We start from the raw sequence: 24,048 nt of genomic DNA on the forward strand, positions 1-24,048 counted from the left end.
AGTCATAAATCCGAGTAAATCAGCAGTAATTCTTTTTGGAATGAAGCAAGATCGCGATGTTGTAAAGCGAAACTCTGAAATAGTAGTGAATAATATCGCCATCACTATTCAAGAAGACGTTAAAAATTTGGGATTGCATTTCGATGAAAACTTAAGGTTTACAAAACACGTAACCAAAACACTTCAAACATGTTACCTAAATTTAAAGTTAATCTATCCCCATCGTCAATACTTACCAGTAATACAAAAAAAGCGTTTGTGTGAATGTTTGGTCTTGTCTCATCTAAACTATGCCGATGTAATTTATGGCCCGTGCCTGAACAGTACTGACAAATATCGTATACAAAAGCTTCAAAATTCATGTATTCGATTAATTTTTGGAATTCGAAAGTATGAACGGGTGCGTTATAAGTTAAAAGACCTGAACTGGCTGAATATGAATGATCGGAGATACTTTCATACTGCCACCTTCATTCACACTCTCATTAATATGAAAACACCAGCTTATTTATATCGACGCCTGACATTTAGAACAGATGTGCATAACCTTAATTTGAGATTTAAGGGTAGATTAACTCCTCCAATATCTAATACTACATTGCGTGAACGTTCATTCTCCCATGTTGCCGTACACATTTTTAATAAATACTCTTATGAGATTATGCACTATAGTAAAACTAAATTTAAAAGTTTCCTCCTTGAACACCTCACATCTACTGAAAGTTACAATTAAGTTACATTGGTTGTGCCACTGTTGTTCGTTAATTTGCGTTGTATGTTATATGAATTTATATGTAAATTGGTCCTTATGAAGCTTTACTAGTTCATTGTAAAACTGGCCCAATCTAGGGTTAAGTGGTAGAACAGTCCTAAGCTGAACTTCGCCCTAAAATCATTGCTTTGATTAATGTGAATACACAAAGATGCAATAAAGACCATATTATTATTATGGTCGGTGTTTCTTGTGAGAACTCAGGTCTAGCCTGGTTAACTAATCGCACGGATTAAAATCAAGTAACGATTAGTGTCTGTGTCTGTGTCTGGTGAAGTTATGTAGTTATGTATGTATTATTATTATTATTATTATTAATTAAAATTTGTGTTCTTGATATATAGTTTGTTACTCTCTGTCCTCATTTACTTGTTGTAGATCAAAATTTTGAACTGGAAGGCAAACGAATGTCTAAAATTCGAAATTTCGTTGAGTTTGAGAAGTGATCCTTGAAATTTAGAACTTAACAGGGAACTTAAGTTCAATTTAAATGTGGTGTTCGAACATCGAAGGTATACAGGGTGTTACATATAAGTGTAAAAAAATTGGGTGGTAAAGGGGATCAAAACAAGCAGTTTTTCTAAGAAATCGAGGGTCCTACGTATTTCGTTTGGGAGTCACTCTCAAGAAAGTGGTGAAATTTGCATTTCTTCTGTAATCATTTTCTCGGCGACCATTAGAGTTTTACTGGTGGCTTGCTCTTTCCAATTTTTTAAAATTTTTTTTCAAAATTCTGATTTCGACGAAATTTGATACCCGGGGGTCATGAAAATTGCGAAACTGAAATTAGTTTTTGAAAATTCGAAAAATAAATTCCACTGCAATTCTTGGCCGGACAACGAAAATGGCGAAAATTCGACGAAATTGGTTTGTATACATACTTGATCAGTTAAGGAACAAAACTATCAAACCGTTTTTTAAAATCACTTTTCAAACAAAAGTTATACTCATTTAAAAGTTTCCGGTGAGAAAATGTCCCTCGCCTCATCTAATTTTTTCATGTAGTTACTTCAGTAGTTAAAAATGTCCCAAATAACAAAAAAATTTACGATTTAAGTAGATATTGTGATAGTTGGAATTAATGGAATTGCTGAGGAAAAAATTAAACAAAAAATGCAAATTTCACCACTTTTTGATTGATCCCAAACGAAACACTCCTCCGTTTATTTCGAAATAACTACTACTATAACTTTAATCTAGGAAGGGTTACTATCAAATCCTTTAAAGACCCTATCAAAATATGCACCCTCGCCGTTTTTATTTTGATCCTTTTTGAAAAAAACTCGATCATATTTTAATATATGTCTAGTCATGCCCCTTGGAGAGGTATAACTTTTGCGGCGCGTTTAAAAATTGTGTTTTTTAAATCGATTATATTTAAAAGGGTTACTACGAACCCCTGTAAATGTTTTTGAAAATATACATCTTCTCCTTGATTCGACCTTATTAATTATAATAATGTTCTTTTGAGGCGCGTCAAAAATTTACAACTTCTTCGTCTTTATTTTCCAAATTTGTTTAGGAAAATTCGATCTTTTTATACTAATGATACTAATATGTCTGTAGGAGGAGTTAAGGCGTGGGACACTTCTAAAATCGGCACACTTATTTATAAACACACGATTTGCCGGGAGGGGTGTAAATTCTGCGGCCTGTCAACAATGTTTGTTTCTTTAACCCTTTACATTTAAAAGGGTTTGGTTCTAGCAACCGCTTTAAATGAGTATGAAGACATACACCCTCGCCATTTATATTTTGCAATTGTTTTAAGAAAGTTCGATTTTATTTAGTTTATTTAGTAATGGGTACTTCGGTGGTGCGTTAAAAAATTTTGTTTTCTTAATTGTTAATATTTAAAAAGGGTTACTAGCAACCATTTCAAATGCGTAGGAAGATATACCATCCCGTATTTATTTTAAATATATTTTTTAGAAAATTCGATCTTATTCATGTCCCTTGAAGGGATGTAACTTCCACGGCACTTCAATTTTTTTTGTTTCTTAAAAGGGTTGCTGGTAACCCTTTTAAATGTGTATGAAAATATACACCCTCGTCGTTTCTATTTTGCAATTTGTTTTACTAAAATTTGATTTTATTTAGTATAGTCATGTACCCTGGAGGGAATTAATTTCTGCGGCCCTTATAATTTTTTGTTGTTTTCGTCGATTATACCTATTTCAAACGGCAACAATCAACCCCTTCAAATACGTTTGAAAATATATACACGTTCGCCATTTTTGTTTTTAAATTTTTTAAAGAGATTTGGGTCTTATTTAGTGTTACGTCATGTTTCATGAAGGGTTGTAACTTCTGCGGTGCTAAAGAATTTGTTTTTAATCAATTATACATATTAAAAAGGGTTACTAGCAAGGTTTTTAAATGTACATCGCCGATTTTATTTTGCATACAATTTGTCGTAGATAGTTATGTTTTTTAGAGGGGTGTAACTTCTGCGGCGCTTCAACAATGGTTGTTTTTCTAATTCTTGAACTTTTGAAATTAACTGTTGCAAAGTTTGAAAATGGCACGAATGGTAATAAAAAAAAGGATTAATAAGGCTAAACGAAGAAGTGGGTCTATATTATGAATGAATGGGATGGAAAATGATGACCTATTCAGATAAATTTTAGTTTTATTGGAGTCCTAAAAACGTCAATGCTATGCGATATACATTTTGTATGTTACACAATTTTTTTTATCAGCACTTAAACTAATTAATTTGCTTTTAATTGTGTTGTGTCTTTACGCTTAGCTCAGTGTATCATAGGTGTGTGACGCGCGTGTTGGTTGTAGGTAATTGAAGACACCCAAGATGGACGCGAACAAGAACGAGGAGCTGAACTCGTTCGAACTGGCGCCTTTTGTGAAACAAACCCCATTGCATCCCCAAGCCGAAGGAAACTCCCGAAGGAACTTCCTGCGAAATCTAAGCCTGTACTTTTCGCAGTACTGCGATTCCACCAGCATCCACGGGATTAAGTATGTGGGACAACGGGGACGCTACCTGTTAGAGAAGTAGGGCGACTGAAACAAAAACTGGACCTTACTGTAACGTTTTATTTTAGATTACTTTGGTTCGTTTATGTAACTGGGATTTTCACGATCTGCGCGATATTGATTAACAAAACGTATAACAAATGGCAAACGTCGCCAGTAATTGTAACCTTTTCCACAACTGAAAAGCCTATATCTGATATACCTTTTCCAGCGGTCACCATTTGCCCACAGACGAGGTTTGATACGGAAATATTTAATTTTACTGACATTATATTGAAAAAAATGCAAGGGTTGCATGTTCCTAAGGACGAGTAATGTTCATAATATCACTTTTTTCAAATATAAATACGAACATTTACAGGAATGAAATGTTTGAAACCCTATCAATGGTCTGCAGTGGTATGTTCGACTTTAGCGAATTCATACAATTTACAGATTCTAATAAGACTATTGATGATGATGCGATGCTTGTTCTCTATCTGGTAACAATATCAGGCATCAATTTCGTTTATAATGAAGTATTTTCAGGTATTGCCTGAGATATATATGCCCGATCTTACCAAGGTTAAATGGTTAGGGCAGGAATTGGACTTTGATACTTTTATACACACGTATACGTCGGAGGGTTTATGCTACACTTTCAACATGCTGCCATATGATGAAGTCTTCAGGGATGTCGAGTAAGTAACAATCAACACATTTATTGCCCTTCATGAAAGCGCAATTACTTAGCGATTACATCACAAAAAATACCAAGAACACTGAAACTGTAAGACAATGGTCATTAGATGGAGGATATCCGACTGATAATTATACCGACAGCTATCCCAGACGGACATTCCTGTCGGGAATACAGGGAGGTTTATTGATTGATGCAATGTACAGCAATACTTCTCACTTAGACTACTTGTGCGACCAATCACTGCAAGGATACAAGGTATGCAATCCCAGAAAAAGTGTTTTCCCGAGAAATTTTGGTGCAGTCGATTTTTGGTAAAAAAGGAAGGTTTTATACACTGCCTTTTTTTGAGCCTCGAAAAAAAAATTGTCTCAGATCGATCCGGAAAAAAATTTCCTTTTAGAATGTGGCCTGTAGAATCCATAATTTCAAACAGTTCCAAGATTGGGTTACTAGTTCAAAAGTTACAGCCCTTTGAATTTGCTTTCGATATTGGTTTTTAGTTCATAACTTTTATTTCATACTGTCCGGTAGATGGTCGATTACACTATCATTTTGAGTCCGGTAGGTGAGTTATTACAGCATCAGAGCCGGTAAGTGTCGCTAAGCAACACTTACCGGACTGTTATTTGTATACATCAAATTTGACATCTTCACACAATTAATTAAAAACCCCAACATAAATTTGCCTGTAATTCTTTATTTCAAACATTAACATTGATTGTAATGAAACAATTTGTATTGCTCTCAACACTAACGCCTGGCTTATTACTGGATGTCGAGTTAGTAATGTTTGATTCCTTCTGCTGTAGAACTTCAATGAAATTTTCGCCGCCTTGTAGGTATCAGTTGTATCATACGGGCAATCTTAACTTTTCCTTCTACCGAGCCTTCGATGTATTTTTCTGCCGTCGATGAGCTTTTCCATGCCCCATGACGCTTTAACACCGAAACCCAGGCAAAAAAATCTCAATTCAAAAACTTACTGCATCCAAACAGTATGCCAACATGACGTTTTCCTCTACTTGTTTCGCCCCATGTTCGTTCCTCCATTGGTAAAACACTTAGTACTCTTTTTCATACCTTGCGGGCGACTTCTTAGGAACCAACTTTTCGGTTGCTTCATAAGATTTCGACAGGATTGTATCGGGAACAGTGGAACATCCCACAACGTTTATAGCGTCCATTTTTCAGTGAAAAAAATTCAATGTCAACAAACTACAAACTATAGCAACGGCCGTTGCCACAGAAAAAAGGTAATGCGATTTTTACAATATAATGAAATTTTGTAATCTTTGAAATGAAATAATGATACAAAACAGACTTACAGTATGAAATAATAGTACATTATATATCAAGGTAGAGAAGTCAACTATTATTGCCTGAGCACCAAGATTACATCTCGAGGCGCTTGCGCCGAGGGGTGTAAGGTGCGAAGGCAATAATAGACTTCTCTACCGTGGTATATAGGTATACTATTTTTTTCACTACTAGCACTTGAAATCCTCTAAATTAACATATTATATTGATAAGAGAGTTAACGGTTGGACAGAATTGTTTGTTTCTTAATTTAACATGTTAATCAAGTACGTGGAAGTACAAGTCAAACAGGCCGTATTTTGTTCTGTCATTGAGATATTTTCAAAGAGTAATTTCGTTCGAATTTTTTCAAAATGTGATAATTTTAGGTATGTAATTTCTCTGGAAATTGCGAATGGTGGCAATTATTCGTTTTAGAGAACTTGTCTAAACGTTCATTGAGCGAAATTTCGGGTTGTGTTTTCTAAAAGTGACAGCGTGACAGTTCTCATTATTGACTACTAGTTAATAATAAAAAATTATTAACCACTTTGAACAAATGCCGAGAAAGCCTACTTTACAAGTGGAAAAAAGGTTAATAATCATGTCATCAGACGCTAGTAGTGAAAAAAATACGTTACGATATACGTCCGGTAGTACTTGTAACAGTACTCGTTTAAGACATTCTTGACTCGGCTCCTGACGTCGCCTCGTCCATAATGTCTAACTCGTACTGTTACAAGTAACCTACCGGACTTATAACGTAAATAACTATTGATTGAGAAGTCTGATCGAAAAAGTACGAATTGTTTTGGATTCTACGCACCAAAATTAATAAGAAAAAGTGTTTTCCCGAGAAATTTTGGTGCAGTCGATTTTTTGTAAAAAAGGAAGGTTATACACTGCCTTTTTTTGAGGCCCGAAAAAAAAATTGTCTCAGATCGACCCGGAAAAAAAATTTCTTATAGAATGTGGCCTGTAGAATCCATAATTTCAAACAGTTCCAAGATTGGGTTACTAGTTCAAAAGTTACAGCCTATTGAATTTTCTTTCGATATTGGTTTGTAGTCCATAACTTTTGATTGAGAAGTCCGATCGAAAAAGTACGAATTGTTTTGGATTTTACGCACCAAAATTAATAATAAAAAGTGTTTTCCCGAGAAATTTTGGTGCAGTCGATTTTTGGTAAAAAAGGAAGGTTATACACTGCCTTTTTTTGAGCCCGAAAAAAAAATTGTCTCAGATCGACCCGGAAAAAAATTTTCTTATAGAATGTGGCCTGTAGAATCCATAATTTCAAACAGTTCCAAGATTGGGCTACTAGTTCAAAAGTTACAGCCCTTTGAATTTTCTTTCGAAATTGGTTTCTAGTCTATAACTTTTGATTGAGAAGTCTGATCGAAAAAGTACGAATTGTTTTGGATTCTACGCACCAAAATTAATAAGAAAAAGTGTTTTCCCGAGAAATTTTGGTGCAGTCGATTTTTGGTAAAAAAGGAAGGTTATACACTGCCTTTTTTTGAGCCCCGAGAAAAAATTGTCTCAGATCGACCCGGAAAAAAAATTTTCTTATAGAATGTGGCCTGTAGAATCCATAATTTCAAACAGTTCCAAGATTGGGCTACTAGTTCAAAAGTTACAGCCCTTTGAATTTTCTTTCGAAATTGGTTTCTAGTCTATAACTTTTGATTGAGAAGTCTGATCGAAAAAGTACGAATTGTTTTGGATTCTACGCAGCAAAATTAATAAGAAAAAGTGTTTTCCCGAGAAATTTTGGTGCAGTCGATTTTTGGTAAAAAAGGAAGGACACTGCCTTTTTTGAGCCCCGAAAGAAAAATTGTCTCAGATCGACCCAGAAAAAAATGTTCTTATAGAATGTGGCCTGCAGAATCCATAATTTCAAATAGTTCCAAGATTGGGCTACTAGTTCAAAAGTTACAGCCGTTTTATAGATACAATGATTTTGAGCTCATTCTGAATTTTTAGCTGTATTATACACAGTTTGTGCTCTTGTGGTCTTTACGCTGTAAAATTGTAAACCTTTCCTCACTTCAATTTTGTGCAAATTGAAAGTTTTTTTTGCTAATGGTAGAAATGCTTGTTTTTGAATACCTCTAACACGAAATTTTGTATCTGATCACATTAATTTCTTCCCGTCTAATGCAAATAGTGATGTCTCTGTACCGGAAGGGTAGAAGAAAAGCAGGTCCAGGATAGTAGTCACGGAGTTTTGTATTTTTCCCATACTATTTCATTCGCCTTCAGAGATGCGCCATAGGGTGTTAAGAGATTCGAAAAATTCTTCCGAGAATCTAATAATTTTTTCACTGATTCTTTATCGATCCTTCCTTCAAAAGTTTTTGTAAGAATTTTCAGAGAAGCTTGAGAGGGATATTTTTAATGCCCTTCAGACCATTTTTTGGCCACTTTTACACATTTTTGAGTGATGTGCGGAGATTCTCGAACCATTTTCCACATGTTTATTGAGCCCTTAAAGGTCCTCTCGAGGTTCTTAGAGGTCCTCAAACATTTCTTGACGAAAGAATTCCTTGGGGCTCTTTAAGGGATTTTGTGAAGGATAATTTTATCGAAGTGTTTAAAACATTTTAAAATTTTGGTGATACCTGATTTATAGATATTCGAAAAAGTTCATAATACTTTGAAAAACCATGAGTAGTCTTTAAAAATTCTTGAAAAATCTTAGAAAGTATTTGATAAAGCATGCGAAGAGTTTTTGGAGAATGTATTGAATGTATCAAAAGATTCTTTAAAAATACCTGAATACACTTTGACCAATCTTCAGAAAATTATAATTGCAAAATGTTGAGCCCTGAAGAATATTTTTTTAAATTGAAAGTTTCCCGCAAAACTCCAAAAAAAATTATAAAGAATCTCCAATCGATCTTGAGTAATCTAATTTAATAGCTTCTAGAAATACTTGATAAACATTTCAAGAACTTTTCAAGGGTCTTTCAAGGCGAATTCTGTGTTTTAGAACAGTTTTTAAAAATACCTGAATAGACATTGACACTATGTTACACGAGGTAAAATTCGGTTGGAGATTATCGTATACCTCAAAATTCTTCCCCTTTCCTTGATATGATTGAAGATTATGTTTCCTTAATGCTGGCGGTAGCTTTAAATCTGTTCTAAATGAACATCTTGGACTGCAGGTACAAAAGCAGGTATTATCTAAATGAACAATCTCTAACTGTACAAAGCATTTCTAAATTCTTCAGAGATCTCTTCGAAATTCTTAAGGGCCCATTTAATTTTTGTGAGATAATTTTTTTACCTTTAAAAGGTATGAAGATACTTTGAAAAAACCTGAATAGTCTTAAAAGTTCTCTGAAACATTGTTAGTAATATTATAATATTAGTTGCCTAAGTAACCTTCTCAAAAAACGTTCGGTTCGGTGTATAATGTGAGCTTAATGATATTATGCGACTTACTCGAAGTCTACATATAGGAAATTGTAATGGAAATAGACAGTTGAGGAATTGTTAGAAAAATATTCATATGAATATATTTAGAAAACTTCTTTATTTTGACCTTCTGAAGAATATTAAGAGAATGCTTTCCCTCTCCCTCGAGTTCTTCCTAGCATTTTTGTCCTTAGAGAAACTTTGGGGGATTTCTTCCTGAGAACATTTTTCAACTTTGTTTGATACAGCAAAAAAAGTAGTTCAATATGAGCACATAATTATTGTGTAGTCAAAAATTTGGCTACTGGTACTAAACATTGTGTTACTGCTAACCGCAGGTCGCCCTACATCATCCATGCGAAATACCCAACATGGACAAGCACTTTCGATTGCCATTAGATCAGGCCGTTTTCGTCAGCGTTAAACCGGTAATGATAACCATCTCCGAGGATTTGCTCCACTATAAACCAGAGGACAGGAAGTGCTACCTCGGACATGAAAAGTACTTGCACTTCTACAAACACTACACGCAAGAAAATTGCCTAAGAGAATGTTTGGCCAATTACACTATCCAGGAATGCGGATGCGTTGGGTTTAATATGCCCAGTGCGTATGTCCCTCTGTACGAATCAATCGTTTTGATTTTAATGTTTTAGCGACCAGTCAAACGGTGCTTTGCGGTCTTGGCAGCATAGGATGCATGAGAGAGAGCAAAAGTGAGATAAAATCGCGTAACTGACGCTTTACTGTAGTGAACTTTCAGTGAGATATTTGGAAAACGAGACTGACGCCGAATTCGGAAAGGGCCGCTGCAACTGCTGGCCCTCGTGCACTTCACTATCGTACGACGTGGAAACCTCGCAGATCGGCTGGGATTGGCACAAAGCGTTCGAAGTTTTTGACAGAGCCGGCCTCAAAGGAGACTTGCCAGATGAACGACAGTAAGCCCCTTTAATTTTACGCTCAATCTCAATTGTGCCCATTTTAGATCCCACTTTTCAAGACTGAACGTATACTACAAAGATCTGCAGTTTTTATCGTCGGAAAGAAATGAGCTGTACGGCTACGTGGATTTCTTCTCGAACGTCGGAGGACTTATGGGACTTTTCATTGGAATATCCGTCACCTCCTGCGTTGAAATACTATACTTTTTAACTCTCAGATTAGTTTGTAATATTAGAAAGTATGGGCGACGGGTATGGTCAGGCGAACCCGAATTGATTGATAGTAAAAACGAATGAAAAGTTTAGTTGTTTTTCTTTTCTTACGGGATTGCCAAAGGATTTAGGTCACGGAAAAATGTGTAGAAATTAAAATTGGTATCGTGGTACTTGAAACTAAACTATGCCATTAAATCAAATTACAAAACACTCTTCCAGATGGCGGTGTATTCCAATATCTAAGATATGGAATGTACAAATATTGAAACATGCAAGATATTTATAGACACTTGAATTAAAAATATCACACTTTTCTTGTAAATAAAAACCAAATTATTTAGTTTCAGTAAATTTTTACCTACATATTTCTAATTTTTAAAAGATACTCTTGTCAGATTATTATAATATCTAGGTAGGAACAGTATTTTAGATATAATATATTATACTTGTAATTATTTAATATATTATCAATGAGGTATGTACATTTATTTGATGGTAAATTAATTTATCAAAATCTTTAAATTGCGGCGGTGTTTGTGTTTCATTATGTTGTATTGAGGATCAATTATAATCAGCGGCGTATTTTTTTAAGATCGCTAATTGATGCATGTTCTGCTTGTTCTTTTTGCATTCTGCTTATGCGCCAAATTTTGCTTGGTCCCAACAAAAACCGCGTTCCCAATTTTTAATTCCAAAATATCTTTCAAGCCCCACTAAGTTGATGATATTAGAAGAAAGTGCCATTAATTATTAAATTATTTACTCTACACACAACTAACTACTTTCATAACTATAAAGTGAAAATGTTAATTTACAGAAAAAATTTCGTTAAAGAAATTATATAGAAGAATACAAAGAATTCACCAAGATTTCTAGAGATGGATCTAGATTTGACAGTAAATGAAGTTTCGCTTTTATAACTGAAACAATAATTAAAAAGGGACTGAACTTACTAAATTCAGTTTTCAGTGCAGAACCTTGCGCCATTGCTAGTTCCACCGAATACTGAACCAATTAAAAGAACACTGAATATCTGATACTTACGGACTCGTTAAGCTCTCTGTTAGAAATCCAAAATATATAGGTGTGCCGTTCTGGGTTGGTAAAGAATGCGCGTAAGTAGCGTAATTTTCGGTTAAAGTTATGGAAATGCCCAGCGGGAAATCTGGTAGAATTTTGTTACAAATACCCATGTTATTGGTAGTTTACTTTTGCTGTACTTCAAGATGTAGTCGGTTTTATCTGTTTGTGTAATTTAAGACGTAGAAGTTAAGAAACATGTGGGCAACAGAATTTTTGCGTCGATTTGAGAAGTATCTAGTCAATATTTGATACGGGGAGTTTATCAAAGTAAAATTTAATTGATTTAGATAAACGATGGCACTTGTTCAAAGTTGTAGATAAGAAAGTGCGATGTAAATGAAAGCTCGCATTTCGTCGGTCCTTATCGAAGATTTAAAATTGTGATGGAGATGCTCCAGCTAGACTTATGAAGGATGGCGCGCCGATCTAACAGAGTGGTCACTGGTCTAGGTTAATTTGACTTAGCGTACGTAACAATTTGTTGGGTATACATTCCAATACAAATTTTTCGGGAATTCGGCCGGCATTTCGAAGATTGTCAGTTAAATTAAGGAGAAGTGATAGTTTCTGATTCCTGTCCAAAGTAATTGTTTACGCCATTAGTTTCGAGTTATAGAAGGGGTGATTTATTTCGAATTGAAATTGTGTCTTTGCTAAAATTAAAGTTTGTATCCGAGCTGCCAATTATATAATGTCAATTGTTATGGAACCAGAATTGGTGATAAAATATAGATCGTTTGTACGCGGTTGTGCCTTTATTTTAAAATAATTCTATGAGAAGTATTTGTTTCTGTCGTTTATTGCATGTGTACAGACGGATTAAGACAAAAATTTAGATTATTTTTTATTTTATTTTATTTTGCCTTTATTTTTGAGCGGGGGTTTCAGCCAAGGCTGCGCTACCAACCCAACCCACTATACATTTACAAATATCCATGCCCGAACCAGAGACTCTTAGCACCTCAGTCCAGCTTTAACAGAACTGCGCCACACTGGCAACACAACAAAGTAGTGAGTAGGTACTTTTGCGACTTTTTTGTATTCGACCGTTTGTAACGAAGTAAAATGTTTCAATAAGGCATTGTTAGCCTACAGAATATTTGTTTGTTTTGTAGAAATGTTTATTTAATTTGTCTATGTCATTGTGTTACTTGTTATAATGAAATTTTTTTTGTATGTGATCTCAGAAAATTGTGTCGAATTGAATTCCAGTAAAAGTAAAGAAAAATGATGTTAATTTAGGTAAGAGAATTTAAAAGGCTTTAGTACTAATGCTATATAAGTTAATTTTCGCCCATAAATTTATATGATGGAAAGAAAATTAATTTAAACCTTTAGAGTTCGAATCGAAAGCTGAAAGCACAGTTATCTAAAAATGCAGTTTATATTAGAGACTAGCTGAATGTAACTCTATGTCCAAAAGTGTTACACTCTGTTTTCATTTGTCTCAAGTTTGAAGCAATATGAAAGTGTATATGTTACCGGACAAACCCGATTTTAGGACAAACTAGTTTGGACTAGGATGATCTCCGCAGATGTTCGTTGAAGTTTTGGCCCTTCCCTTTGATGGACCTCCTCGCCGCCTCGCACCTTTCCTTTGATGGAACCCTCTTCCGACATTTCGTTAAGCCGCAGATCAAAGGGAAGGGCCAAAACTTCAACGAACATCTGCGGAGATCATCCTAGTCCAAACTAGTTTGTCCTAAAATCGGGTTTGTCCGGTAACATATATATCCAATCTCATTCTCAATCCGGAATATCATTAACTTTAATCCCAAAATCTGCTATACCTATAACTCCTCATTATTTATCTCATAAGGCTACATACTTTAAAATTTTAAGTTACAGTCTGACATTAGCAAGCTGATAGCAGGGTTTTTCGTTACCCAAAGCTAAAATTTCAATATTTCTCAACTCAAAGCAATTTTAATTATCGATCTGTTAGATATGCCCTTCTTGATTCAAATTCAATGTGAATTGTAAAATGAAAAGCTAAATTTTTAAAATAAAAGATTTAAACTTTGTATGAATGTCTACCATTTTATTTTGGAGCTTAATTGCTTAATAATACTTGTAATTGTAAGCCACATACGTACATTTAAATGACACTGTTTTCTGTACGTTAGGAAAAAACCTGTAAAAGAATATCGGATATTGAAAAATCTTTGTGTTTGATATATATCCAATCCTATAATTAGTGCTTATCGAAACAAATTACTAGGTTTCCCTTTTGTACCGGATAAATAATAAAGCAGCGAATTCTGAAATAACACAAAATCGAAACGAGTGTGGGAACACGGTAATAAGGTAAAATTTACAATTTACATTTGAATTTATTGTCAATGATAGATTTGCAAAAGGATCTTAAAGTACATAGTACATTTGCAAGCTTAAACTTGAAATTTAAAGATTAAGACTTGATTAAATGCTGAAACCTAAAATTTAAAAATGAAGCTACTACGTCAGCATTTCATGTTTGAAAACTGCAAACGTATAGCCACAACTAATATTGGCATACTTGAAATGTCGTAAAGTATCAAATTTAACATCGAAGTTCTAAAGCTAAAATAAAATTAACATTGAAAGGTTTAGGTCGCAAATTATCGTCAAATGTAAACCCCAAGCGATTATACACAACTCACATTTAATTGAATCCATGCCCAACTCTGTAGTCCGCTCTTCAATTTCATGATTATTCCCTACCATCTGAATTAAAGCATTAGGGGATGTTGTCTGGAACACTGAATATATCTTCAAAATAAATTTTTTTAACAGCAGCTTTTTATGGTGTCTAAAATTATGAAAAATTTACCAATCTAGGCACTTTGAATGAATTTGTGGTCAGTGGCGTACTTCTGCATGGTGATGGGAGCATATTTTTAGCTTCCTAGTTCGAGCCAGACCGCTATTGCGATCATCGTTTTTTGGACATGTTAAACTTTCATCCAATGTCAACGTTTAACACTATTTTTTGCGCGATCAGTCATTTCTGACTATTTACCATGTGTGTTTCCATGACAGTACGTAGCATTTACCAGTTGCTATGATTACGACGACGCCAAAATTACTTACCGATCTAAAAACAGAACAGCAAAAATACTTACCGACGCCTTTTTAAAAATCAACAGTCTTACATTACATTTAATCTTTAATTATTGTTAGGTACATTAAACGTACAATTTGTGCTGTTGTTTCCTATAGAAAGACGCTCATAAAGTCATTAAGGAAGTACAAAGCTAGCAAACTACATCAGACACATGCACAATTTTATGAAATTATTAATTTCAATTTTGACAAATAAACTGGTTACCTAGTGATGTACACCATACCACTTCGATCATTTCGATTTATTCTGCTCGTTAATTTCTTAGTGCATATTTATATTGGTTACATAATTTTAATTTCGATCGCGCAAAAAATTTTATAAGCACGTCGAACGTTAAGGGTTACCGTTCTCAGACAATAATTGGAGTCGTCGCTTCGCTCCTCCTCCAAACAATTGTCTTCGAACGGTAAAAATCCCTTACCGTTCTCCATACTTAATATACTATTAAGCAACTTCTAAAGAATAAATTTAATCAAAAAATGATTCATATAAAATATTCTTCATATAGAGGGGCCCACTTAATGATGATATGCACACTTTCACATAACTGCCCCTTAAGTGTAGGGTAATTTAAGTTTTTTTAAGTAGAAACCTATACCTTTCATTGAATATTCTTATTCTACATGGGAAGAGAATAAACTTTTGTGGGTAACGTTTTTTTCCCACACTTGCCATTTTTTGAAGAACCTCCAAAAGCGCGATTTTTTGATCGAGCTAGGAAGCTGCTCTATCAAGAATTTGGCAGTTTTTTTTAACAACCACTACATATTCTTAACACCTTTCATGTTATTTTATCCAAATAGGGTACTCTGTAATAATATCTAATGAAAACAGTAGTTGCCATTAAACAACCCCCCCCCCCCCCGACCATGCAGAAATCCGCCACTAACCACAAACTTACAGTCTTCTTTAAAAAATGTTGCTTTGAAGATGTTCAGACAACATTTTTTACTCTAGAATCAATTTGTTGCTTCGAAGTTAGATTCACAAGTTGTTTCTCATCATACTTAATATTGGGCCTACGGGATAAAAAACCATGCTCCGCTCCAATTTTTCCAAATTTCACAGTTTCGAAAATGGATTTACAAGTACGATAAAACTGAAATTGTGTTCCAAAGATGAAAACGGAAAGAAGCAGAATTAGAATCTTTCTACCCTCATTCGTATGTTGTAGATTTAATCTTTAATCTTAAAGCAAGATGTAATACTCGAAATTAATTTTTCAACTGAAGCATCTATATGTAAGTATTGTAGTAAATATTCTTGAAATTCCGATAGACATCGAGGCGCCATAAACGATTAGACATCGGCGATAAAGAGCGAGAGTGGATGTGAGATGTGACCCATTCTTTCCGAGAAATATGACACGACGTGTTTGTTCGAGGACATTCTAAAACATGGCTGTCCAACTTCAAGTAACCCAAGGGCCACTTTAAAAAAAATACAGCTTGGAGGGCCGCATTATAACATCTTTGTATGCAACTTTATCAATGATATTGTGCATATTTCGTATTTGAGAGAAATTTACACATTTTAACGGCCCGTCTTACGGGTCGCAAAAAAATAGGCCGCGGGCCGCAGCCTTGTTCCGGAATATTAAGCTTATGATCTATTACGTTCGGTCTTAGTTTAATTCCACAGGTGTTCCACTCTACCTTTAATTATTTTTTATTGATCCGCAATAATAATAATAATAATAATATCCCTGGATTTTATTATTCGACAGACACTCGATCTATTAAGTAATTGAATAATAATAAATTACGATAATATAAGAGAAAAAAAATCAATAGAATGTGAATAACGGCTCATGCCCAAATGTCAAAGGAAATTTTGTTATTAGGTACCTAACCCATCGCTATCGCATGGGGTTATATGATAGCCGTTATCAGAATCGGATATGATGGCTTTGATTAGATTAAAAATACATCGACCTTTAGGAGTAACCCAATTTCTAAGCTATTACAAAGAAAGTGAGTGTTATAGATTGAGTAAGATGCCAATATTTTAATTGAACTACAGCGCCGTTGAATTGCGAGCGCGCCTCGAGTGCAAAATAATTTGGCGTTTGGACTCTATAAATAGTTATAAGTTACGTGCGACGCCCATCAAGTAGACGCTTGATTTATGCATTTTAACGATTACTTTACGCGTAAAAACGTCGGTCGTGTTCGGAAAACCTAGTTTAGGGAAACTCCTCTGAAAATGTGTTTACAGAATACCCACACGAATTCGATGTACACGAGCGTTTTGTGATGTGTTCCACTATAACAAAAATGTTAGAGGATTCTGTCACACCTACAATTAATTTAAATTAGTCCCAGGTCAGTAGTTTGCTATTGTATTTTAAGTTTGTGACAATTTTGGATGGACACGCTATTACGCAATTTGAGCGTTTTCTTTGTAAACGAAATCATACATTAGTCACTGTGTGTAATTTTCGTAATTTTTTGGCATGGTAGTTTAAATGCGGTTGGTTAAGTTTTTCCAGTCAATTTTGGAAAACTCTGTTTAATTAAGCTTTGCTAGTATGTTGGTTGCTCTCGCATTAAACACCAAAGTGACAAACCGAAATACTTCTGATTGATTTCAATTTGTTGCCCTAACTTTTTAGTGTTAAATTTAATTTAGGGTAAATAATCACGTATTTCGTGCGACGAAAAAAATTTGAAACGAGTGTTTGACCGGCTCTCTAAAATAACACGACCAGCCTTTAATTATAATGTCTTAGGGGTACATTTATTATTCTATTCCAATGCTTAACTACAGTCAATATCAAATTGATAGATACCGTGATAATCAACGAAATAAAATTACATTGACAATAATAAAATATGAACCACCCTTCCATTAGTACTTACTTATTTATTGATTGATTGATAATATTAGTATTCGTATATAGTGTCTTCAATCATTAAAATTCCGGCAATTCCGGCTGAAATTTGTTTTAAAAACAAACAACAACGGCAATTTGCAATAATTCAAACTAGTGCAAAAATATCTCTCTTATAGTTGTGACCTAAAATACGTTTAGTTGAATTACTCAATTATTTACCATATAGTCGACTTTACTTAGCGTATTTTCCCGAAACTCTTGTTTGTTATACGTACTCTGATATTATTGTAATCTTTACATCGACAATTTCCCATGGGAAATAAATTGTTATACCGCAACCACCTTTCCTTTGGCCGTTGTTTAGTCGCCTCTTACGACGCGCAGTGCCCCTGCGGTAGGGATATTCTTTCCCGTTCCTACCCGGGTAAAATTTTAAATAAAACTAGTCTACTAAGTCAATTTTAAGGCCAGAAACTTCGAGAAGATGGAACTAAGCCACTGAAAAAAAATTTCAATGCACGAAATTCGAGAATTACCTAATCTCTTTTTAGGCGGCTATAACTTATAAAGGGAGGAAACTATCGGGATGATTCTTTTGTTCGGGTTCCTACCGTAAGATCTCCATCTTTCTAATCCCATGTGAAATGTACAATCGTACTCCATAAAAAAATTAAGGAACGATGGAACTTACCCGGGAAGAAAAGGGGGCGGAAATTTAGAGTAACAATTCAAAATTTCCTTGACAAATTCAGATTGTAGATCCCTTGGTCCTTCTATTTGTTATAACTGCAGAGAAACAAATTAAAGAGGAAACGCAAATTTGACGACATAATTCACCAAAGAAACATATTTGATTCTCGCTTGTTTGGGAAAAGATATTTGGTTTGGTTCCATCTAAGGAATAAATTACTTGGTTGTTACCTGTTTATTATACACTTTCTACTTAAAGTTAAATTAAATTGTAATGAGGTGTACTTATTAAACAAAACATGTGAAGTCACCGCACTAAAGGCGAGGCGCCAAATCGTATTTTTACACAAGACTTGCTATTATTAACTTACGTCTGCTACGTTTTTATTCATGTTAGTTAGCGCATGCACAAATCCAATATTTACCATCTCTTTAGGCAGTATCCGCAGTTTTTTGGTTAATATCAAATCAAAAAACTGGACCATCTTCAAAAAGGTCCAAAAGTCCTTCTTAGCACCTTTTTGAAGATTTTGCTCGGGGCAATACTCGGGGCAACAAAATGACAAGACATCCTCAACTTCAAAAATTCAAATCTCTCACACAAATACAAACTTACCGCTACAAAATGGCCAACGTCCGCAAATTGAAAAATTCAAACTTACCGCCACAAAATGTCGCAGCCAATCACATCGCAGCAATGTGACGCCATAAATAAGGGGGAGGGGATAACGGGGCCTTTACTACCGTTCTGATTCTGGATTTCGGCTTAAAAAATTAACGCTTTTTAGTTGCTACTTTTATTTTCTGTTGATCGCACATCGGGTTCCATTTGGGTATTGCCTGAATAAAATCCTGAAACCCGCACAACTTGTCGCACACAAACACACGGCCCGAAAGTCACCTACAGAATTTCACGTTTAAATTCGTGTGATTCGGGGAAAAACAAGCTAGTCGAATCAATCAAAGCCAAGAAAAATTTTACATGTCGCAGGGGCTAGCTCTTTCCAAAGGGCAAAATAATTCCTAGAAATTTGCGTAATATCAATACGGGGAGGGTGTATAACACTCACTTATACGTTTGACGCATTGCAGAAGTTGCAGCGATCCAAAAGACAAGACTATATACCAAATAAGACTGAATTTGCAATAAAAGGTGTCTGGATTTTTCCAGATAAGCGAAGGGGACCGTATATGCGGGATTTTTAGACGGCAGACGAGACTAGCCTTTAAAAACAATTAATTGGCGCATTTACTCACATTAATTGGGCAAAATTTTAATACCAACACAGCCAGATATTTTATTCCAGTGCATAATAACAATATCGTGTATTACTTTCGCGAATTTTGAGCTGGTTTGTTTGAATATACGTATGAACATTTTTGCTTGGCATTCACCACGAAGTTAACGTTACCAGGGTGGTACAAAAAGACAACTGTACCATTGCAGGGGTGATCCAAGTAAAGTAGTTTGGTCATTTTCTTTCAGTGATTGGGAATTTTATGTGCATTTAGAGTTGCCATTCCTTTGGTTGGATTGAAATTTTATTTAGCATTGAGGAGTTGTACGAGTATATTGCCACAGGAGAATGTATGAATAATTCATTGTGATAAAGATAAAATCTCTAGATAAGAATCACATTTAGCGGGGGCGCGTGATCACGAAATAGTGAGATCAATATTTGTTAAATTTTTCAAGTTTTTATAGATTTTAAAATTATATTCGGGTAGAAGTGCGTATCGATGATTCAGATTTCTGGGAAGTTGTAGTTTTCATTAAAATTAACAAACATTTTTTTCGATGTATACAATTAAGTTTCAAATATCGTGAAATTTTAGATGAGTTATTGGTTTTGGACTTCCTAATATATTGCGCTAGTTAACGATTAGTACGTGATTTAAAAAAAGGTCACTGGTTAAAAGACACAATCGATTCTAAGAAAAATATGTAATAAAACAGCGACGCTTAAAAAATTATGAGTTTGTTTATTTCCGGTAAATCGTTGAGAGTGTTAATTACGGGCGTTGGTTTACTCGCGATATAAAGACAAAATGATCAGAAATTTAGAGGACTTTTTTCTCAGATATACGCACGAGCGAGTGTCGCTGCCGAAAACGCGGCTACGGGCCCACCAAAGTAAAAAGGTCCAAACCAAATAGAATTTGTTGCGCGTTTTAATTTAAAATCGTGTCTTTTAACCAGGAACAAGTTCGTCATTCGGGAATAGTGAATTGTTCGGAAAGTATTAATCATTGAGTATCTTGCAAAACAGCAACTACAGTTCAGTTTAACGTGCGATTGAAAGACTTCAGTTCAGAAATTATATAAAGTACGAAATGCGCTCTAGAAAATTGTTGTTCAATTTGGATTACGCGATTGGAATTAATAGACGAAGATTGAGAATAATCTAAATATTCTAAATCATCCTCCACTACAAAACACACCATCTCAAAAGGAGAGGAATAGCAATGTCTAAATTGTAGGTTATTTTTATCAAAAGTTATTTACCTAGGAACTGATTTGTATTAAATTTTTATTTTGTCATTTTATAATTGTTTTCGGCGAATGGTTTTACATAGGTAAGGCTAGTTATAAGTTAGTAGCCAGTATATTCATTGCTGTAGGTATTTAATTAAGTATTATATTAAGCAAATTTAAATAGTATTCAGATAAAATTCAGCATAGATGTAAGTAATTGAGTAATTGGATTTATTTTATTTTTTTAAGTATTTATGAGTTTATTTTTATCAAGCAGAAACGTGAGTAGGTAATAGTAGGGCTATTACAGAGTACCTATTTATTCGAGTTCAATCAAACCAGAGCATTACTAGACATCCGCATGGTAATGAGTATAATAGTATAGGATGTCTATCACTTTTTCCCACATAACACAATCACTATTAGGTCAACGAAACAACTCAGATTTCTTCCTTTTCCCCTCACTTTTCCCATATATCTTTCACCCATTGTTTTTACACATCCAATCGCATCTCTTATTCCCATCCCTCTTCTAAATCCGAATTGTTCTTAGGCCACATTTTCTTCCATTATCTTCTCGGGCCTTCTTCACGCTCAAAAATAATTTAGTTACGTGTCCTACCAGGCTGATTATTCTATGTTCACCACACTTCTTTGCTGCTTTCTTTTTAACCAGAGGTATCATCAGGAAATCTTCAGGCCATTCCACTGATTGGTACATTATATATCATTACATAAAGATACTCCATCTTCCTGAAGACCTTAATATCTCTACTGGAATTCCATCTATCCTCGTAGTTTTACCTGATTTAATATCCATCGACTTCTCTATTTTTAGTATTTTCCATTCCTGTCTTTGCTACAAACACTCTTGATAATCTATGCCAGGTAAATTTTTTAATCCTGTTGTAAATAATATCGTGTCTTTCCAGCCTATCAAGCTTTTCTCTTTCATTACATTGATTTTCCATCTTTTCCGAGCTTCATCGGTTTCTTTTCTCAACTCCATATTTAGCCTCCGATATTGTCTTCTTCCTCCTTCGGTATTATTGCTTTTAGTGCACTTTCACTTTAAAAAAATAAAAAGTGCACTTTTTCGCTCTTGATGTCTGTATGTGTCTGTCTGTCTGAGTCACAAAGGCTCCGGAACTACACCACTTACAGACTGATTTCCTGATTTATCAAAGGTTTCTTTGACCTTATTCCCTTTGATTCCCGCTTTGATTATTTCCGCCTTAATTCTGTTCCACTTACACTCTACGTCTTCCTCGACTTGTGGCGACTTTAGATTCATTATTTCTTAATCCAGTCTTGTTCAAAAGCTTTAATTTGTCCTATCAGTCATAGTTTAATAGTCTAATGAACCAAAAGTACTTAAAAAAATGTGTAATTGTAAATGAATTGTATCAGTTTTGAACGAAGAACGTTTCTGAGTAGAATATCTACGACTTGGAGTGTCTGGTACGTTATCCTTAATCGATACCTACTTCAGCTTAGTACGCCTGACCAGCTAAGGCGAGGCATTAATTACTTACATTAATTAATTTACAGTATGATAAAGCTAGGTGTGCGAGCTAAAGTATCAGAAAGCTACTTTCCAAACACGCAACTTCACTTTTGCTCCTGACGCGGTATCCATTACCAATAAAATCTATAATAAAAAAACAACAAAATTTATCTTTAAATTGCTGGCTTATTACATTAAATAAATTGCTAGTCGGGATATTTATAGCAATTGTTAGAAAAGCTCGGAGATTCCGTTCAGTTGCGCAATATCTGCGAAAGCGAACCTGTACGATTTGTGCATCTAATCAAAAGTGAACCATTAGCGAAACGTAAGTCAAAATTGTCACGACAAATTATTAATTTCACTGAGTGGTATTTAAATTCTTTCATTTCGGTTAAATGGTGATTTTCGTTCTAATTTGAAATGCGCGTAGGAGGTAAGTCTCCGGTAAATTGGTTTTTGGTACGATGTCAGCGTGAGCGGCTTTACTCCACGTCTCCACGTGTTCATAGGAAAACTGAACTGATGAGGGTAATTGTGCTATCGAAACGCGTACGTTTGGTAATACAGCTGTTACCTCTGGTTTTGTGTCCTATTATTCAGTGTTTGGCCAATCTGAAGCCTTTAACTATTTTATTCATCGACTAAATAAAGCGCTTTAGATCTTAATTTATAAACAGTCACATTTAAAGTGGGGCATTAAATGTCAAAATACTGAGCATCATAACTGTCTACTTTAACGTAAGTGAAAAATGCAAATTGGGATTTAAAATAGCAGATAAGTCTAAAATTATCTATGTAAATATGAAACCGAGCATTCCAATTTCAGATGGAAATTGAAAGTTAAAAAACTTTTCAAGTATGTCAGGTATTTTAGGTATTTGTGTGTGTGTCAGAACCCTCAAAAATGGAACAAAATAAATGTCCGTTTTCAATTTAAAATCTTGAGCTATACTATTAGATTTAGGACTTATTTTAAACAATGACAATGGAAATTGGAATCCAAGCGAATTAAATTTGGTTGCTGAAATTTGAGGTGTGAGATGTAAAAATAATTACCGCTATTGATCAATTCTAAATTGAAAGCTATTGAGCTTTCTCGTTAAAGTTCTTCTGAGTAAAAATCGAGGCCTACGGCTTGCAATTTCATTCTAGAAATTTCAGGGGTGTTTTTCCCTACATTGAAGGGGGCGTCTGCCCAAACGCTGCACTTGAAAACGTCTGCCCTAACATAATATATGAAAACTAAGGGAAAATTTGCATTTCTTGATATAAATATTTTCCGTGGCCCTTATGGTTTAGTTGATGGCTAAAATAGCGCATGAGGGCGATACATGGCTAATTTCGTCTTCAACGGTTATCCAAGCAGGACAAATGGACACTTTTTAATTCCCCAAACAGTCTGCATTTTTATTTCACTTGCACTTTAACGGGATTCGGTTGGAGTTGGGAACGGGAACCTGTTTTGGAGTAATTTCCATCGGTTATCTAGTTTCTGTTGCCAAAGTGCATAGTCCAAACCTTTCTGCCTTAATATTTCATACGCATAACGTTTCCCCAAAAATGGAGAACTACATCTTATTTGTAAGTCAGGCCCGAAATTTTAATCTTCAAATTCAGTTTAGATGAAATTTATAATTTACAGGTTTTCTAAGCTTCAATATTTCTGTTTGAAACCTAAAACTTTGGTTTGCTATTGATTCTATAAAAATTAAACAGTTTGAGCTCAATCCTTACCCTACGGAACGCCTTTGTATCTTTTAATAACTGAACACCCGGACTAAAAAAATTAACTATAATTGACGCAATGGTACTAAAATTTATAGAAATTTACTTTGTGTTAACAACAATTACCTAGTTGAAATTAATAATTGCATATCTTCCAATAACAACTCGCAATAATTTCCTCTTTTACAATTTCAAATAACGGTTTTTGTGCGAAATTTCAAAAACCGTTATTGAAATGGCATATTTAACAATTTCAAATCGGCAGTCTTATTCATATATCACGATTTAG

The 24,048-nt window shown here is 34.6% G+C and overlaps 1 protein-coding gene and 1 long non-coding RNA gene across 9 annotated transcripts in view; one reads left to right on the plus strand and one right to left on the minus strand.

Annotated features, from left to right (window-relative positions):
* The window catches only part of LOC116177641 (pickpocket protein 28-like), a 47,253-nt gene that overhangs the window by 12,446 nt on the left and 10,759 nt on the right, over nt 1–24,048 (plus strand). For 4 of the 8 annotated variants that reach the window (XM_031496657.1, XM_031496660.1, XM_031496659.1 and 1 more), the window contains exons 2-10: nt 3,566–3,787; nt 3,838–4,080; nt 4,131–4,251; nt 4,298–4,449; nt 4,502–4,706; nt 9,512–9,779; nt 9,830–9,889; nt 9,937–10,114; nt 10,162–10,422. The exons of 1 other annotated variant lie outside the window; for it this stretch is intronic. In XM_031496657.1, coding sequence (XP_031352517.1) covers nt 3,585–3,787; nt 3,838–4,080; nt 4,131–4,251; nt 4,298–4,449; nt 4,502–4,706; nt 9,512–9,779; nt 9,830–9,889; nt 9,937–10,114; nt 10,162–10,414 — 1,683 coding nt within the window. In that variant the 5' untranslated portion in view covers nt 3,566–3,584 and the 3' untranslated portion in view covers nt 10,415–10,422. Of the gene's footprint in view, nt 1–3,565; nt 3,788–3,837; nt 4,081–4,130; nt 4,252–4,297; nt 4,450–4,501; nt 4,707–9,511; nt 9,780–9,829; nt 9,890–9,936; nt 10,115–10,161; nt 10,423–16,627; nt 16,847–22,271; nt 22,360–24,048 lie in introns of those variants that run through there. 3 more of the 8 variants (XM_031496664.1, XM_031496662.1, XM_031496663.1) reach the window with 3 other exon arrangements.
* On the minus strand, nt 13,792–14,404 carry LOC116177645. Its single transcript, XR_004146723.1, has 3 exons — nt 14,270–14,404; nt 14,059–14,207; nt 13,792–13,978 (listed from the first exon to the last, which is right to left on the minus strand). It is a non-coding gene; the product is annotated as an uncharacterized LOC116177645 (long non-coding RNA).

Source organism: Photinus pyralis, unplaced genomic scaffold, assembly GCF_008802855.1.
Source record: "Photinus pyralis isolate 1611_PpyrPB1 unplaced genomic scaffold, Ppyr1.3 Ppyr1.4_LG8, whole genome shotgun sequence".
Taxonomy (NCBI): Eukaryota; Metazoa; Arthropoda; class Insecta; order Coleoptera; family Lampyridae; genus Photinus; species Photinus pyralis.